The sequence below is a fragment of the Gouania willdenowi genome, chromosome 6, assembly GCF_900634775.1.
Source record: "Gouania willdenowi chromosome 6, fGouWil2.1, whole genome shotgun sequence".
Taxonomy (NCBI): Eukaryota; Metazoa; Chordata; class Actinopteri; order Blenniiformes; family Gobiesocidae; genus Gouania; species Gouania willdenowi.
Window position 1 is genome coordinate 42,399,577 of NC_041049.1, and position 20,059 is coordinate 42,419,635.

At 38.1% G+C, this 20,059-nt stretch overlaps 2 protein-coding genes across 3 annotated transcripts; both read right to left on the reverse strand.

Moving 5' to 3' along the window:
* Positions 1–776: 776 nt before the first annotated feature.
* LOC114464813 (B-cadherin) lies at positions 777–13,131 on the reverse strand. Its single transcript, XM_028449388.1, has 14 exons — positions 11,984–13,131; positions 10,646–10,855; positions 10,275–10,430; positions 9,151–9,292; positions 8,908–9,080; positions 8,694–8,822; positions 7,678–7,863; positions 7,344–7,588; positions 7,115–7,257; positions 5,781–6,005; positions 3,774–3,998; positions 2,589–2,728; positions 1,298–1,441; positions 777–1,221 (listed from the first exon to the last, which is right to left on the reverse strand). Exons 1-14 carry the CDS (start codon positions 12,032–12,034, stop codon positions 970–972), a joined length of 2,421 nt encoding a protein of 806 aa, XP_028305189.1. The 5' UTR covers positions 12,035–13,131; the 3' UTR covers positions 777–969.
* Positions 13,132–13,230: 99 nt separating this feature from the next.
* pdp2 (putative pyruvate dehydrogenase phosphatase isoenzyme 2) lies at positions 13,231–20,054 on the reverse strand. Of its 2 annotated transcripts, none has more exons than XM_028449396.1 (9): positions 19,955–20,054; positions 19,428–19,548; positions 19,128–19,325; positions 17,398–17,517; positions 17,026–17,312; positions 15,355–15,460; positions 15,048–15,284; positions 14,681–14,980; positions 13,231–14,059 (listed from the first exon to the last, which is right to left on the reverse strand). In XM_028449396.1, the coding sequence occupies exons 2-9, from the start codon at positions 19,503–19,505 to the stop codon at positions 13,784–13,786; spliced, it is 1,602 nt and encodes a 533-aa protein (XP_028305197.1). In that variant the 5' UTR covers positions 19,506–19,548; positions 19,955–20,054; the 3' UTR covers positions 13,231–13,783. The 2 variants fall into 2 exon arrangements, with proteins under 2 accessions (XP_028305197.1, XP_028305198.1); XM_028449397.1 differs by having other exon boundaries at positions 19,959–20,027.
* Positions 20,055–20,059: the final 5 nt, after the last annotated feature.

The window sequence follows — 20,059 nt, forward strand, 5'->3', positions numbered from 1 at the left end:
AACTTCATCTTGTATTCACCTTTAATTACAGACACTTTCAAAACTTTTTTAGATAATACATTATAACAGTGAATACACACAGGACAATAAATCATTAATAATTTGAACAAAACTTCATTTGTCATTTTAAACATTAAGACATGTTTTTTAGTTTGAAAAAAAATATATACAGTATATCATTGATATGATAATAATTTACATGTGCATTATTTTGAGGAATGTGGCTGTAATCCAGTGCAGCCTATGGGCAAACCTTGTGGAACTCCAACAGGGATCAAAACGGTAAAATGATGTTTTAACTGCCTTTGAGAGTTAATAGTTTACATAAAATAGCTTGAGACGGAAAATAACCAATGAGCTGAATGTTAGGGGTCAAATTGCTAAACTGGTACCAGAGGTCAGATTATAATGGAAAGGATGGAAAATAACATATCTGACATGAAGTGGAACATTACAGGTGTAAAAAGACAAAATTACTAAAAAAAAAACACACACAAAATGACAAAAAAAACACACAAAATGACAAAAAAAACACCACCTAAAAAACAGCCTAAACACACAAAGTAACTACAAAAAACATACACAAAATCTCTCCAAAAGTACACAATATAACGAATAAATAACTGAAAAATATACAAAACAACAAAATAAACAGAATGACAAAAAAATATGCAAAATGACAACAACAATACAGAAAATGACTGCAAAAACAGAAAACAACAAAGAAAACACAGACAGCAATGATAAAGATATGCAACAGTGAAAAATAAACACAAAAACACAAGCAAAGTACACAAAAAACAACAAAAATGACTCTTGTTTCCTCGTGTATTAATGCTCAGATTGGTCGTTATTCTAAATGCTGACATGAATGTTGATAAACAATAATGGGACTCTTTGTGGCTCCGCTGTGATAAAAGTTGGCCAATTAGCAGAGATTCAAAGGATTTCCTTTGAACAATAACTATTTTAAACCCATTCGGTTTTTCCGGGCAGTGTCTCTGAGTCTTCGTCCTGTCCGATCCCTCCTGTGTATAAGTCGGCCAGTTTGCTGAAACGTGGACCCCATCGTGTCAAACTGTGAAAGTCCTGCTCCTGGTCTGAGTCAGAGGAGTTAAGGGAACTCAGGGAGTCCACCTCAGAGCCGGCTCCTTCATAGTCGAACACGAGGAGCGAGTCATAGGGAGGGGCTGTAGGGTCACTGTCTGCTGCACACAAATTCTACAGAAACACAACAGGGACATGAACACACATGAAGATCCTTAACTGGATCTTTAGATTTGTATTCTTTACACACTTCTTTAATGAAGCCTCCGATCTCCTCGTTGGCTTGGATCTGTAGTCGGTAGCCTGGGGGGTTCTGATCTGAAGGAAACACTTCAGTACAGAGGACATCAGGGCGGTTATCTCGATTTCTGTGCAGATGACTCAACTCATAGTCCTGTGTAAAGCAGTCATTGGTTAACATTATTAGCTGCAAAGCAAACATTTGTTTTTTTTTTTTCAAAGATAGAACATGTTGAAATTGCCACTTGAACGTTTGTTTTGATCTTCACTGTAAACACTCACATTACATTGTTGAATTAGTTTTGTGCATTGCATTGTGGGATGTGGAACCCTGTAAACCAGTGGTTCTCAAACTTTTTGGGCCCAAGTACTTCCTGTCTATTATTTCTGAATCCAAGTACCCCCTTTGTCTGACTGCAACATTTTGCCCAGAATACTATGAAAACACAATTATAGAGAACAATGATAATAGAATAAATAAGTTATAACACACATTTAAAGAATCTCAATTTGCAAATAAGTGGAATGAAACAGTATTTAGTGTCTTTTGAATAGATTTTTTTTTTTTTTCAACACCCCCCCCCCCAGTGTGGGACCGAGACTCACCATTGTATTTTCAGTTCATGTTCTAATCAAGGTTATTTCCATTATCATTATTATGATTATCAGTATTTTCTACTTAAAACAAACATTGTAAAACCCAATATCTTTAATACTTTAATTTGTTATTTGTTCACTCTCTCTCTCTCTCTCTCTCTCTAGTACCCCTGTAGTGCATTGCATACCCCCATTTGAGAAACTCTGCTGTATAGAAGTGTTTTTACTCCATTCATAGTGTGATTTATTGTGTTTGCCCCCAAAAAGTGACTTCCCAACACATTTCTGGTATTTTCACTGAAAGTTGTGGCAAAACAACGACAGATGTTTATTTTGGGGTTTACACAAAAACATCCACATCTGGCCAAAAGTTTAAATTCTTCCAGAATGAGGTGATATCAAAGGAATTCTGGGAACAAAGTAGATAAATAATAGAGTCAAGCCAATCACTGTCCTCCTTGTCTGGAGAATAAACACAACAAATCACAGTAAGAATGAAGGAAAACACTTTTATGATTCTATGTCTACGGGACTCCACATCCCACAATGCAATGCACCAAACTTTTCCTGAAAATGTCAATCAGATCATTTAGTTATTTTCATTGCATTTGATTTGTGATGTCTTCTCAAAGAAATCATTTGTCAATGGTAGCGGAGACAACATTCTAATGCAGTTATAGAACGATATCATTGGCTGGTCCTACCCTGTCCTCCTCTCCTCCTCCCTCCTCATTGTAGCAGAAGATGTTTTCACGAGGAACGTCGTCGAGAAGCGGGAATTCTTTCTCCGCCCTCCTTCTTCTTCTTCTTCTTCTCACCAATAACAGAACGAGCAGGAGCAGCGCTGTAATCAAATGAGAAATGTGTAACAGAAAAATGGCTCATTCTCTGTCATTTCAACACATTTTCAGGACACCTACGTGCTTCCATCTCAAGAAAATTCTGAAATGTTTACCAGTTGTTTGGTTATTACTCAATAGTCACACTGTACATTTTTAGTTTGATCAAACAAGCACTTTTTGAGAGATGGCCAATTTAGTGAGGGATGTACCTTCTAGATACTACCATATGCTTCAATCACAAGAAGATCTACCTCACAAAGTATTAAAGAGAAAAAACACCCCAAAAAGGGAGAAAATGTAGAATATGAGAAATTTGTTCATAATAAATATTATGCTTTCAAAAATAAATGTTTTTCTGATGCATTTTTATATTTTTTATATTACTGGTGAAAAATGAATAAACAATAAATGATTTAAAGACACAGAGACTCATGTAAATAATTTTTAATATGCACAAGTGGTGATTAAACCCGAAGTTGGGATCCAAAAAAAAAATGAAGAAGTCTCATAAAGAAAACTTGTTTTATATCCCAAGAAAGAGTAACCTTTATACTATAAATTAAATTAAAACAGAGATAAAAATAAAAAAGAAGTATTTTTTTTACGATTTCAGGAGTGTGTCACCCAAAAAACAATGCATATATGTGACTAATCATTAGTGATGTGAACAGTCTATGTACCTACAGTAGCTCAAAGCTGATAAATTACAGGTAGCTGATGCATATGTTAAGTTGTTCACTAAAGGCCTAAACATGTTCCAGACCCAAACACACACTCACTTTTTCTAATTTTGAGGGTCTTTCATGTCCACCAGATAGAATGTATAAAGGATTGTTGTGTATATTCTGAGAAAGTAGGTGGAGCTATATTACTATACCAAATTTAAGGTTCCTATGGTGAGTAGTTCCTGAGATATTGGAAGTTGAAAATGATATTACATAATCACGGAACAATTGGTAAAAATTTCAGAAATGTTTTAGCCCGAAGTGTGTGGGCCATTTGTTGAATGACATGGAATGACTCACGGAACACAAACTGGTAACCTACACAAGAGACAGAAGACCACTCCAAGAACCGAGGGTACAACTGAAGACACGGCTGGCCGAGGGGAAAAACGTGGGATGAAGCACGTGGAGACGGGACCTTGACATTGACACACCTCCACACTTAAAGTGCTGTCCTGGTAGAGCAGGCCGACATCATATAGTCTCATCAGCACATTGTAATCACCAGGAGGTAAGTCTCGTTTTGGAGCCAAAGTTGCCACATTATCTGGAAAACATAAAGATGAGAACTTCTATATGAGAAGCGTACGGAAAAGGATTAGGGCCAATTTTGATGAAGAAAATAATTTTGGGCAAATCAAGAATAAAGTCAAAATGTCAAGATTAAAGCTGCGGTATGTAGAATCCTCTCTCCGCTCTGTTTTGAAACCAAAATCAAAACTCAACCTCCCTTACCGGTATATTTTCTGAACGCTCTTGGTGACTTTTTTCTCCTTAGGGACTAGTGACAAATGTATGAACTTTATCTTGTGTTAGTGGAGACTTTTCTGGTGTTTTAGAGATTTTGACATGAATGTACGTATTACTCTGTAGCGGCTGCTACCGTCGGCTCGTCCCCACCAGAGAGCACACACAGAGGGCTGTGACTGACAACCACCACTCCGCATCCAGAATGCAAAAATAATTCATTCTTTGTTCTGACACTCTCTCCAGTGTGTGTACGGGGCGGACCGTACACAGTCACGGGGATCAATGAGGACACAAAGCGATCCGTTCCTCCTCAGTGTATCTCTTAAACTGTTGTGAAGTGTTTTGAAGTGAAGTGTCCCAGGCAAGTGTGGAAAAACATGATGAAGGAAAACAGCCTTTGCTTGGCAACCTGAATTGTATATAATAGGAAGTTTATTCATACAAATTCAGTTGATCAAAAAAGGGTCAAATTAGAGGCAAGCCTATGTGAGCATTGCATGCTAAAAGCTACACTGACTTGTAGCAGGAAGAAGAATGCATATATGTTCTGAATTAACATCTGGTATTGTCAGTAGCTTAACTTGAAACAAAGAAAGGAAGCAGCAACTATTCTCCCTGTGTGCTTAAGGCTTCTAGTTGCTTCTCCACCTTGGTCTGCCTTTTTTTGCTCGATTTGCTGTGTAACTGTTGTGTCTAACACTGTGATGGAGACTTCTGCTTGGACGTCCGTCATTACGTTTTTACTACCGATGGTCCATGAATGTGCCTGACTTCAGATGAGCAGCCAATAGTAACGCTGAAAACAGCTCATGGAGCACACGTGTTTGTAGAAAGATCTCCTGGATTTACAAACTTTATTTACACTGGTTAGGGTTAGGATTCACTGTCCATTCAGAACACTTTGGATTACAATATACTCACAGATGATTATGGATTTTTAACCAAATGATGCCAAACTACACTACATATTGCAGCTTTAAAGTCGAAAATACAAAAATAAACTCAAACTATTGTGATGAAAGTCAATGGTTTGTTAATAAAGTCAAATCTACAGAACATGACTAGAGTCAGGTCACAATATACAAGATCGGTCGCCCTTCAGACTGGCCCTAATCTGGTTCCGTAGCTCCTCAATAGCCACAGACGGACTGAATGCTCCACCTCTTCCAAACTTCACTTGTTTTTTCTTGTGAACAGATGATGTTTTTGGCAATATCTCTTTAAAGTCCTTAAAGAGATTACAATATTGTGTTTGAGCTAAAAAAGAAAGAAACTCTGTTATTAAACCCAATTTTGAAGTATAGTTTAATGCATATATTGTTACACTGCATTTTGTAGACGGCAACAATCTGCTGTTTGTTGTCATATGGTGAATTAGCCCTTGACAGCTTGCGTAGATTTATTCGCAAACCGTTGACTTTTACCACAATGTTATATTTTCAGTTCTATTTTGATTTTAATCTTGACATCGACTTTATTCTCGATTTGCCCAAAATAATTTTCTCCATCAAAATTGGCCCTAATCCTTTTCTGTTGCAGTGAGGCGCTACTAAAGCTGTCATGGATTCTGATTTCTTACTCGTGGATTCAGTGCTGACGGTCCAGTTTCTTTCATTTTCTCCTTGGAGCTCCACAGAAAACGGTCCCGCGTGACCAGGTCCATCAAGGTCAACTATATCCAAGATGGCGGGGTGAGGCTCTTTGTTACACAGACTGGCTTTTCTCTGCTTGAGGAAAGGAAGGTGGTCGTTCACATCCAACAAAGTTACAGACAGAGTCCCTGTGCCTGTGGCTGGAGGATTGTCTGTATCAAGGGGGGAGAGTCTCTTTAGTCACACAGCAAAAGTTAACACTAAGTAAATTTGGTAACACTTTGCTTGAAGTTTTATACGTAAGGCTGACGTTACACTGTCATTGTCTGTCGTTACCATGAATAAGGTGTCATGAAGGCTGTCATTAAGCTGTTATTGATTGTTGTTTGCTAAATTATGGCACCTTTGGAGCTATGTTGGCATTTTTTGGGTTAGGTGAAGAGATCTAGTGGGGCTAGATAGGGTTAGGGTTAGTTAGGTTAATGAAGGGTTAGGGAAACAAACAACACTTAAAGGTCTCATGTCATGCTATTTTTCACTCATCTCCATTTGTTCTAAGAACCCCAAAAACATAGTATTTGAGGTTTATTTTCCCAAACTCACCTGTTTTCCAGAGTTTTAGCCTCTGAAAAGTCACTTTCTGAGTAACTCTACACAAACGGCCTGATTTGACCTACTTATGCATATTCACGAGTGGGCGTGTCTATAGACGGGACACTGACTTCCTACTCCCCACACAGTGACGTAGGGCCAGAGGACGGCCCGCCCTCCTCCCACCCACTCCATAGCCAGGCTAATGCTGCTTTATAAACACGAGACAGAGCGTGGGGGCGGGGCGTTCACCGATACATGCATAGACTGTAGAAAATACGTTGAAATGCTCAAGTTTGTGGGCGTGTCTGTTTACATGTCAATCACGGCAGAGAGCTTCCTGGAGGCGCGGCTTCTCCAGCTCAGTGCTGCGTCAAATTCATCATCAAAGTGGGAACGCGTCATCAAATTGGAGCGAGGTGTTTGTGCTCACCCTGCAGTAAGAAAGGAGCAAATCACCCTCTAACTAAAGATTGAGGGAATCAATGAAAAAAACACTTAGGGCATGTGTATGAAGCCCTAATAACACTTTATGATGTTTAAAGAACAGAAAAGTTGATTTAGCGTAACATGGTGAATGTTAAATTTAATGACAACCTTCATGACACCTTCTTCATGCTAATGACAGGTGTCATGTCATAATAATGACTGTGTAATGTCAGCCTATATGTATAAAACTTCAAGTAAAGTGTTACTGTATTTTTTTATTTATTTGAAAAGCAGTCTTTACCGTCATCAAAAGCCAAAACTAGGACTATATATTTGTCGTCTCTGACATAATGTGACTCCCTGTCCAAGGGGCTTTTAACTGTGATTTGTCCTGTTTTTCTATCAATGCTCAGCCATCCAGCAGTGTCATTGTGCAGTTTGTACCTGGAAGAAAAAACACAGAATGGTTCAAAACGTGAGATGTGTGCAAAGTTTAGCTTTTCTTTCCAATATGCTGTTTGAGTCCATACGTGACACTCTGTTTTTTCTCTGTGTCTTGGTCCTTAGCCGTGAGGTCGACCACAGACCGGCCAATGGCAGCGTCCTCAGAGATGCTAACGTGAAGCTCCACCGGATAGAATATCGGGGGCTCGTTCTGGTCCTCGACTCGCACGGTGACCGTAGCTGTGGAGGTGGGCAGTGGTTCAGAGAACGCTACGTCGTTGGTTACTGCCACCAGCAGAGTGAAGGATGAGGTTGTTTCAAAATCCAGCCCCTGCAACAGGAACCGCCAAAATTAATTTCTGTGAAGTCACGTTAAAAGTTGCTTTGAAGCCTTTGATGAAGAGGGGGTTGCTTTCCAACCTTGGGTGTTGTGATGATTCCGTCCATTTTATTGCTGCCTGTGGTGATGTTGAATTGCCCTCCTTTGTTGCCTCCGATTATTGAGAATCTGGTGTTAGCGTTGGGGGAACCTAACTCATCATTGTCAGTAACTCTCAGTGTTGTCACCTCCGCTCCGACTTCATTTTCAGGCACTGACGTCGACAGCTGAAAAACACACAGAATCTTGGATTGATTCATTCACAGAGTCTTTGGAGTAAAATCACGTCAAAACTTCAAAAAACACAAAACATGTGTTCCCATTCAAACTCAAACTCAGTGTGGTTTGCAAACACTGTTCACTATCTCGTGCATTTTCTTTTGCAATTAAGAAACATACCAATAAAACAAATACAGCATGCTTTCAATCATTTAATCAATCGAGCTTTATTTATACAGCACCTTTCTTACAAATGCAATTGTAATCGAAAGTGATTCACAGAATTTTGCTAAAGAGATTTACAAAAGTTAAAATTATAAAATGGTTTAAAGACTAATGCACACAGAAGTAATTTAATAAAATAATTAAAAAGGTGACAAATAAGAAGATTCACAGATAAAAACAAAGCAGAGATGGGAGATATCTGTAATGCATTCTTTTATTCAAAGTGTCAAAATATCATGTGGTGCGAATGGCCATGACTGCTGTTTTGAAAAATCTTTAAAATGTATCTAATGTATCTATTCAAATGTATTTTTTGCCCTATTTTACTCATATTATAGTCCTGTATAAGATTTATGAGTATTTCTATTATTATTTCCATCATAAAATTAATGTAAACTTTGCTCGATGATGCACATTTTGTGGAAAACATGCTGTATTTCTTTGACAGGTACATTTCTTATTTGCAAAACTAAATGCATTAGCTTGTGAATGACATTTTGTATTTGCAAACCACACTGAGTTAGTTTGTGAATCATTGGTCGTGAGTCAAATATGTTTTGTATGTGTTTGTAAGGTTTTTACAGGATTTTAACTCCATAAAAATCCGACTCACAGACGTTTGCGTGAATTGTGGAGCGTTGTCGTTGCTGTCGGTGACGGAGATCGTAACACTGCATGTTGTCGTTAACCCATTACCCTCCATGTCAGCAGCCTCAATCACCAGTTTGTATCCTGCATGGGTCTGGACCACAATAGTGACACAACACAATAAAAGAGTGAGCTAAAGCTTGTGCAAAGGTTAGGGTTTATAGTTATTGATACATTACCTCTCGATCCAGTCCAGCAGAAAGCAGGCTGATCATCCCACTCACTGGGTTTATAGTGAACATGTGCTCTTTAGGAAGCCTTGGTTCCTGTGATATTATTCTATATCTAACCATGGCATTGTACGTGGATGGATCATCATCATCCACAGCTAACACCTTCATTACAGAGTCATCTGTTGAAGACAATTCACTTAGAAACATAGAGACTTACTGTATCTTTGTAATTCAAAGAGGGAAACATACCAAGTTTGGCACTTTCGCTCACTTTGCCAGTAAACGTGTTGTGAGTGAAGCGTGGGGCGTTGTCGTTTTGATCAATAATGTTGATGATGAGCTCCATGGGTTCTTCAGCTTTAAGCCCTTCATTCAGAGCGTGGGCCCACAGCTGCACACAGAACCAGAACAGAACGATGAACGAGTGGGTCTTAAACATGGCTGGGCTCACATATAATTGTAATTGTGAAATAGATAAATAATTAAAATTATGATGTACATATATTGGAATTGGAATTACACTTGGAAAATTATGTAGCTACTGTATTTGTAATTGAATTGCAATTTAGTTCAGATAATTGACTTTGTAATTGTAGTTGGCATGAAAATTCTATATAAATTGTCATTTACAATTTAATTAAATGCAAAAAATGGATAACCATGATACAGTTCTATGGCTTACACATAGTTAACAATTATTGAAATATGTTTAATATTAACTTTTCCCACTCCCTGTCAGTCCTCTGGACGAGAATTTTACCATTTGAAAAAAAAAAAATTGCAATACTGATAAAAAAAAAAAAAAAGACTCAAATGCCCAACCCAAAAATATTAATGCCAATATTTGAATAGATGCCTAACAAGGTAACCAAGAGATGATAAACAAATTGTTGTCTTTTTTTAATAATATGTTAAGGTTTCATCTATTCAGACAACTTTTTTCAGGAATCTTACTTTGATCTCCTGACATGTTTTGACTGTCAACTGTCAGTCAGAGGCGTCTGCTGATCGCTTTATGAGGAATCATCAAAGCAATCAGCAGATGCCTCTGAGGAAGACTGACAGTTGGCAGTCGAAACATGTCAGGAGATCAAAGTAAATTTTATGAAAAAACTTTAACATATAGATAACATTTTTTTGTGTGTTTCACGGCTGATTTAAAACATTGGTCAAAACTGACCAGTTATAAGAGATGCTAACAGAAAGCTAACACATGAGAATGATTATGTTTTGTGGGCTGTAATTGTAACTGTAATTTTTATTTTAATTTATTTACTTTAACCGTAATCGTAATTGAGATGAACTTGAACATGGATAATTGTAATTGACCCCAACCCTGAATTCATAAAACAGATGAAACCCTTGCGACTCACTGGGTATACTGGTTTCTTCTCCCTGTCCAGTGGTTGGGTCACATACAACACCCCCGACCGTCGATCAACAGTGAAAACACCCTCCGGGGGCTCATCTGCCCCCGGACCAGTGATCTTATAGTTTATGACCACTTTGTCACTGTTACTGGACTTGAGCTGAAACACACACACACACACACACACACACGCACGCACACACACACACACACACACACACACACACACACACACACACACACACACACACACACACACACACACACACACACACACACACACACACACACACACACACACACACAAAATAATGTGTAAAGCAGGGCTAAGGGGAAACAAATGAGATGAATATGTATGATATTTCCCTCATTTACCTTCACCATGAATTTGGGGTATGGTCCTTTGTCGTTTTCAGGAAAATGAATAACTGGAATCACCCACTCTCTTTTCATTCTTCTGGATGTGCTCAGCAATGGAAACTGGATGACGTGGACGTGATCAGAGACGGCACTGAACGTATTATTGATCTTTTCAAGGCGTTTGTTCTTTGTCCTCCGTTGGATTCCATCTTCACCTGTCAGACACTAAGAAACAGCAGTTCTGTGCTCAACACCACAGTATCAGAGACCAAGACCTGCTCAAGACCAAGTCAAGACCAAGACTTTTGGGAGTCAAGACCAAGACCATAAAAACCATGTAATGGTTGAAGAGTGGTTGCTTTGCAACCGTGGCTCAGGTGGTAGAGACCTAGAGGGGTCATCCTCTGATTGAGAGGTTGGGGGTTTGATCTATACCGGTCTATGTGTTGAAGTGTCCTTGGGCAAGACACTAAACCCCAAGTTGCTCCCAGTGGTTGACTAGTGCCTTGCATGGCAGCTCTGTCCCATTGGTGTGTGAATGTGTGAATGAGCCGATATGTAAAGCAGCACTTTGTGACCTCTGTCTGTGAAAGGTGCTGTATAAATAAACATTACTACTTACTTCACTAAGTGTTGGATTAAAATTGGAGGGAGTTTAAATGCAAACACCTACAAAACGTTTTCGGAAAACAAAGATGGAATAAAAGTACCATAATTTAAAATTGATTCATATTATAATCTGTTATAGAGAATAGCAGTGAGTTAACTAAAATATTTGTTGATGTAGTTGACATAAACAAAAAAAAAAAAAAAAAACAAGTTTAGTGTCAAAATAAACAATTAATTGTATTTATCATTACTTGGAAACATTTGTTAAAAAAAAAAAAAAAAAAAAACTGAAACTGAGACTAAATCAAAGTTGCCATCAGGAAAAACTTTCAGAAAAAAGATTTTCATGATCTGCTTCAAATGTTGTTCGCAATGTTTCTCACAACATTGCCCAAAACATAGAATAGAATATACCTTTATTGATCCCCAGAGGGAAAATTTACTTGTTGCAACAACACAACACAACAAAAAAGAAACAAAAATACAGAGCATGTAAAAGGTGCAAATATATAAAAACTGTAGGACAGAGATAAATAAGTAAAAAACAACTGAATTCCAAAAACAAATGTGCGAATGACAATTGAAGGACAAGTGGAGCCGACATAATATTAATCATAGTTCAGAATGACCAAAAATAGCCAGAAACTAAATACAAATGAATAATGTTGACAACATTCAGGCGTGTTGGTTTCACTCCAGCAGGAAAAAAGCAGAAAGAAAACTTCCAATAATTGTAAAACTAACCTGGATTTGACTGATTAAGAAGATCCACAAGATGATTTTGCTCCTTGTCATTTTTCCAGCTTTAGATTAACTTTAAACGCACAAACCTGTTCGTGACCCAACAACACTGATGGTCTGTGTTCATCAGCGTCGAGTAGCCACTTGATTTTATCTTTTGAAGCTTTGTAATAAACAAAGATGGAGGAGACAGCAGGTGCCTTCACAGCCATGCAGGCGAGTGTGTGTGTGTGTGTGTGTGTGTTGGACACGCTTCCGCTTTTTATTCCCTTCCTTTTCCAATAATCCAAGGTGACCATTTGGGAAGTGTTTGAAGAAGAAAATGCAGTAAATGGTTTGATATCAAAAGGCATTTTTTTTAAAATCTGGAATAAAACTTAACTTTGACTCAGTTTAGAGTAAAACTCAGCTAAAATAGATGATCTTTCACTTCAGGCACAGAAGACAATGTTTACAAAACAGATCAGTTCAGCTCCCATGACTGTAGCGTTTATTTTCAAAACTTCACTTGTCAGACCAACTTTTAAAAGGCAACAACACTTTGTTTTGTTTTTCTTTCTTTTTTTAAGTACGTGAGCGACACTGATCATTTCTCTGACAGAACTCAACAATGAAATGTTAAGACAAAGGTAAAGAAAACCTCTCACAAAAAGGTAAACAACAATAAAGTCGATTATCTACGCAAAAAAATATAAGCGAGACAAAGTGAGTTTGTGCTCATTAGAAAATATATTTAGTTTGTAATTATATTTAATTCAATGTAAAAGAGAAGTAAACAATCACATCTTTAAAAGTTGAACAGCATCTCTGTAAAAGTGGATTTGGACTTCTGTTAATTTATAGCACACATTCTTAGATATTCACTTTAATTAATAATTAATTTAAATAAAAGATACAAAAAGACACAGCTGAAAATGTCTTGGAATTTTTTTCAGCTGTTGGATTTAATAAAGTTCTTCCTTCAGTGGCTGTTTCCTGCTGCAGCAATCGTCATTGCTTTACACAGGGGCGGTTTGACAAATGCTGAAGATGACACGTAGTCATAGATTTCCTGCAATTTACTATCTAACACTTAGGATCTATATTCTAAAGAAGAGGATCAGGGCCACTGGAATAAAAACAATATAGATCTAGTAGTGGAAGACAAACACACACACACACACACACACACACACACACACACACACACACACTAAAAAAAAAAAATCACAATTACAAAATACTTTTTAAAAAAAATCATGTGTTCATTTTGGTCAGTTTTTTGTTTTTGTTTTAATCTTTTTTTTTGTCTTGATTGTATTTATTTATTTATTTTCCAGTCCTGTTGTTTTTTAAATTATCATATTCATTTGTTACTATTGCAGGACACCTACAAGCTCCTACTGGGGGAAAATAAAGCAGGACTGGAAAAAAAGAAGGTAAAATCAAAAAATCAAGACAAAAAAAAATAAAAAAAATCAGATTAAAAAAGCTCATAATAATAAATGTTTTTTTCTCCACTGGTTCCCTTTTTTGTTTTTTTTCTCCAGTGGCCCTAATCCTCTTTTGTAATACTCTGGTATGTTCCCAAAAATCACATTTATGAACATTACCTCAGCTGTTTATAAACCAGCTCATTTTAAAATAAATGATAAGTACAGAGCTTCAAATTTGGCAGAAAGTTTAAATTTAAATTTGTTTAAAAACCATTGCTTTATGCAGATTTCCCTTCATTGTCTTTTCTAATGACTCAAAAACAAAACTTTTTGTTGAAAAATCAGTTTCTCACTATTGGGCCAAAGATGAGAGATCATGTCTCTGAAACTAGCTGGGACTTCGTTTGACGAGGTCAGAGTTCAGATACACCACAGTGGCCGTAATATCGTCCCTGTACATTCGAGCCAGATCCTCTGGTAAAGCCAGCATGGAGGCCAACCTCTCGTGGGACAGCTCTCTGTAGTCACTGGTGCCGAGGGCGTGTCTAATCAAGTGGGTGGCAGAGTTGCTGTCCAGAGTGGGTGAAGCCCGGGCTCTGCGTTTCAGCAGCAGTTTGTGCATCTGTCCCAACCTCAGCTGCTTCTCAGACGGAGAAACTGGAGCCTGGAAACAGAAAGCAATGTTTTTCAACCTTTTTTGAGCCAAGGTTCATCTTTTCATTGGAAAAAAAAAAAACATTTGTAACGTATTAACAATCTGCAGTCATTCTTTTACTGCAAGTGTTTTAATAGGAATCAAATGAACAACAAAAACATATCACGATTAAAAAGTGCAATTAACAATATACAGTCATTCTTATACAAGTGTCTTGAATACAAAATAAATCTAAAAAAAATATTTTGTCATCTTTCATATTTTGCATACTTGATACATGTCGTGGTAGGGACAAAAAAAACATGAAATATGGATAGAACTACCATACAATAGAACTTTAATCTATTAAATATTGTTTTGTGTCTCCTCTCTGCTCTGACCTGCAGCTGAGGTCGGGAGCTGTTGTGAAGCTGACTGTGAGCTTTGGGAGGGGGAGGGGCTCACAGCAGCACGATGTCATATTTACACACAATAATGCATTTGTTTTAAAACATTTTTTTTAGACCAAGTAGAGGAAATTGAATAATTTACCAAGGCTGTGCCGTGGCACAGGGGTTGGAGAACCCTTGCCATAAAGGATTATCATCATGTAGCACTGAAGAGGATCACACTTTAATCTTGAACACAAACCTGAAGATGAACTCCACTCAGATGTTCTCCAACGAGTCTCACGGCCTCCTCGTTCCCAAGTTCGTCCCACAATCCGTCAGTGCCCAGAATCAGGAAGCGGTCTTGGGGTCTCAGTTTGTGGTACCTGATGTCAGGCGTCACATCCAGATATGGGGGTGTCAGATAGTTTGGGGGCGTGTACTGGTACAGTTCGAGAGAGTCCAGGTCCACTCCTGATTCTAGAGCGTCTAAAACGCTCTGCTGCAGCTCGCTGCTCCACTTGAACCTCATGTCACCGAAAGCACGCAGAGGCATCAGAATCTGAGGAAACCATTTTTAAAAAAAGGTTACTTTTCCTATTTGATCTTAAAATAAGTTGTAAACTCACTCCGAGGAGTCTGTCGTCTGTGATCACTGAATGTCTCTCTGAGGGTGGATGCTGAGCTCTGATTCGTTCCACTTCTGCCTGATTCTCTGAGTTGTGGTCCTGTGACAGAGGAAGGGCGCTCCAGGAGCCGTCGTCGTTTAGAACCCCTAACACGGCTCTGCAGTCCCCCGCGTTGGCCACGTGGATCCCATCCATACCCACGTGAGCCACGCAGGCCGTGCAGCCGGCGAAAGCCACCTGGAAGTTAACGACACGAGAGGGTCAACGTGGTGGGACTTTAAAGACGATATGGAAGTTACTGCGTTACCTGAATGGCGGTACTTCTCATTAAATCGTTGGAAAGAGGTACTTGAGCCTCTAAAGAGATGTCGGCATCGAGACGCTTAAACGCACAGTGCAAAGCCTCCTGTGGACTAACAACACATGGGAGTTTTTGAGAATAAGTGATTTTTGTGCATTTCTACAAACTTATTCCTCATTGCTGCCAATCTGCTGTCAATAAGTCTCAGGGTAAAGTAAATAAATCAGAATGTCTTTATTACTTTGTCACTTTAAACAATCCCACCTCGAGTTTTGAAATTTGAAATTTATTTATTGGAGTATATGCCACTTGAGATGAAACATCTCGTTTTCGAGGGGGTCCTCAACTTACATGAGATGACAGATACAGCAGAGCAGACAATACAGGAAGTCAGTATTTCATAAATCCACATGTTAGTCAAAGTATTTCAATTTGTCATATTTTGTTGTAAAATATCAGAGTACCTGCCCTCTATGGGTTGAAAAGGCCATGACTGCAGTTTTGAAAACATCTTTAAAAATACTCTGTCCATTCAAATTCATACTCTTTCCGCATTTTAGTTCTATTATAATCCTGTATAAGATTATAGAAGTATTTCTATTTTTATTTCCATCATAACATTCATGCAAAGCTTGACTGATGAACATTTTATGAAATATCATGCGGTGAAAATCTTTATGAGTCATTGACCCTCGTGTGTTTACTTTGGAGGACAGTGAGTTGCAAATGTCTGATCTATTGCTTACAGAAGATTTACAAGCATTACACTTGTAAATAACCAACAGTTAGCTAGTTATTTAATTAGTTAGTTAAAGGTACAGTCCGTTACTCTTTTAAAAGTGACTTTTTGTCATATTTGCTAAAGCTGTCACTACATGAGGACAGCTTTACATGAAATTAGTAGTTTGTGTGAAAAAAAAAACAGGCTCATTGAGTCCCCCCTGCTGCTCCTACAGCCTTTGGCAGATTGCCAGAATGCACCCCGACTGAGCAAAAAGAACCAATCAGAATCAGAATTGTGTTTGATGGGCTGTCTGACAGCTGTTGCACACAGTCCCCGCCCCATTCCCGGGGCTGGAGCGCCGTCTTTTTTACAGTGTATGGTCTAGAGGTGTAGAAGATGGAATTGGTGACGTTTCTGCTTGAAAGGTAATTACTGCTGCTTGATTTACATTATGTTTGATTTGTAATTGTTACACTAGAACTATGTGGTGCATGTGTTGTTTGTGTGCTTGCAGCAGCCTCTGTGTGGGTTGCTGTAAGTGACACTGTGTTGTTGCTGCTGCTGAGGTGTGTGCACATAGAGAGAGAGAAGCGCTGCAGTATTATGCTTTTAACACAGCATGTTATATTACTGTGATGTTGCTGTTGGACTGGCTTTAGCTGTTAGCTCCTCTGAGGGAGGGACTTCGGAAAGTTGTGGACTGCACCTTTAATTAACCAACAATTCATAAGAAGAAAATATCTCTACATTGTTGACATCTCTGTCTGTGTAAAGCTTTAACATTGATCTGCTGCGTCAAACCAGTTTATTTTACCAGCTGACTTAAAAGATCAGATGGGGATCATCACAATTTCAACATCAATTCCTGAATTTTGTGAAAATCTGCTCAAATCCAAGTTAAGCTGGTCCGATCAGGAAAAAAGCAAATTTGTTCAGAACAGACTGGTTCTCACCTCATGCCTTCATCGTGCTCTTCGTTTACCAGTAGCTCCTGCCAGAAGACTCGAAGGTGGTCGATGTAGAGCGAAGCAGAATCCCGGTAAATAAAATCTGTATGATGTTTGTACCACTGCAGGATGGGAGGCACGGGCCTGTCGTGCTCCATGCACTTCTCCAGCTCTTCCAAGCCATGTTTGGACATCATTGCTACAGCTATGTAGTACAGCAGCCGCTCACTGACAGCCTGAGCACACGCCCAACCTCCGTGGCCGTCAAATACTCCAAAAAGCATGCCTTTAGACTGAAATACACAAAACAAGAATAAATGCAACAGGAAAGAGAATAATTGCTGAGTCTGTTTCACAAAGTGTGTGGATAGAGAATACCTGTAGGCAGGATGCAGCGCTGCGACGGTCCTCATTAGGTGTGTTAGCAGCTAGCTGGTTACTCTCAAACTTTCTAACAACACTGAGTGCTTTGCCATCAAACTCTGGCACGCTGACAGTCTGAAACAGATTCATGTTTTTATTTATTTTCAGCATGTATTGAGCTAAAAAGAACAAGGATGTATTTGAAATAACATACGAACGTAATACTAGGGGTGTGCATCGCCATGAATCTGATGATACGATACAATTCACGTCATCGTATAATATAGCCTGATATATCTTTATACTATAACAATACAATATACTGTACATCACGATATCAATAATTACAAATTTCACCTTTACAAGTACAAAATGGTCTGTACGGAAGAGTATTAGGGCCACAGAAGAAAAAAAATTTGGAGGCTAAAAAAATGTACTTCAGAAAGAAAGTCGAAAAACAAAAAAAAGTAGAAAATTCATGTCGATGCTAAAGAAAAAAAAACATCGTAGGTAAAAAAAAATAAAATAATTCATGCACTTTAAGAAAAAAGTAAAAAAAAATCAATGTCAACTTTTTTTCCCCATTAAGCTGATTGCTTGTACCTGCAGGCCAACTGTATAAAAATGGAGAAGATTTAAGATGTCAAATTGTGTCCTGGTTTACAAAATCCTTAATGAATAGGATAATGGAAGGTATGGTGACCTATGACACACAAAACAACAACATAAATACACATATAATTTAACATGAGTTTAACCAGTTCCATAAACTGCCTGCCAGGCATTTTGCACAAACAGTCAGCATAATGAACAATTATGTATATAATTTTTTTTTTAACCTCAGATATCTTTTTTCTTCAATGGCCCTAAAAAATCTTGACTTTGATTTTCAACTTTTTTTACCTGGTGCATGAGTTTTTTTTTTTTTTTTAGCCTGCAATTTATTTATTTTTGTTCTGTGACCCTAGAACTCTTCCATACGTCTAAGAAATAAAGTGCAATACATTTTCAGCTAAAATGTATTGAGGAGTGAGATTGTTTAACAAGTTCTGATGTGGTTCGCTGACACCTAGTGACCAGGCATTTACGTGCTATGCAGATGTTAGCACAACTAAATGTTTTTTTCCATTAAAAACATGATGAAAAAAAAATCGATTTGGATGTTTTTTAGATTGATACGATCATTCTGCAGTGAAATATAGCAATATATAGTCTAATCGACTTTTTTCCTACACTCTTACATACTATTCATACTAAGTCTGACATAAAAAATGAGTATGTAGTGTGTTCCCATTAGATAGTATGAAAAAAAATGAGTATGTGAGAAATACCTGAATGTATACTATATCAGCTTCAAACTAAAAAATCAAACATCGCCTTTTTAAAACAAGTCTGTTTTTTTTTTGTTTTTTTCATTTACTCTTGTAAATAGGGCTCTTGTTTTGAAGTTAACAGGAAGTTTTGTCAGTAACACAATCTCCAAAATTAAATGTGTTTTTGTGAGTTTTATGGATCAAATGAACACATGTTGATATTCTACTTGGTCACTTTCTCACTTAAAATGTTTTCAGAACTTTCAAAGGTGGAGTATTAACAGGAATATTTAGTCTCAAGAGTGCTTCAGGTTTTTGTCGTGGTAGGTTCCAAATTCATCTTGGGAAAATTGGAAGTACACTTCAGTGTTAACGCTCATCCTCCAAATCATATTTGTAGTATGAAGTGTGCCATTTCAAACACAGCCTCACCTGCTCGCTGGATCTCAAAATGTTGTTTATTTGGACTCGGCTGAGCTGGAAGTCTAGGTCTTGACGAGTCGAGCAGTGTCGCCAACTTTTTGAGCAGTTCTCTGATTTCTCATCACTGCAGATCCCCGGGATGGACTTGGATTTAACCCAGGATGAGAGGTGAGACTGAGGGTGAGAGGGGAATGCTAGGAGGAGATGCTGCAGAAATATGACAAATAAACACAACACTTTCTAAGTAGGAATCCATAAATCCTGACGTTCATTACTCACGGATGATTATCATCATAATGAGATTCAAACCTGGGAAGAAGCAGCCACATTAAGGGTCAATGTGCCTGAGGCTTTCTGCAGGATGGTGGCGTAAACACGTCCATACATTGCTAATACAACACAGTGGACGAAGGACTGTGCAACTTTATGTCTATTTAAAAAGAGAAATGATGTTTCAGTAAGAGTTATATGACACAGGCACACGTGACGAGCTAAAAAGTGAAGATTTAACATGCCAACTGTAGTTCATACATGCAATGAGTAATAATCATCATGCATCCAGCAAAGCTAACAATAATATTGAGAACTAAATACATAAACTTTGCGTTTTAAAATGCATGCAAGCTAGCTCAGATGACCCTCACGTGAGACGGAATTAAGTTAACATTTCTACAGCTAACACAAAGCTGCAGATATGCGACTTAAAAGACACATATTAGTGCAAATGTTGACAGCATTATATCGACTATTTGCAAACACGTACAGAATGTATAGAATTATTGTATGTAAGTCAGTCAAAGCAAACAGAGCAACATTATTCACAGGAGAACACAAACCTGCCTCTATGAACACTGCTACTGCTGCTCTTCTTCTTCTACGCTTCTTTCTATGGTAAAGCGACATCCTCTTAGTAGTTTTAACTTCCGGTGAACAAACTGCTA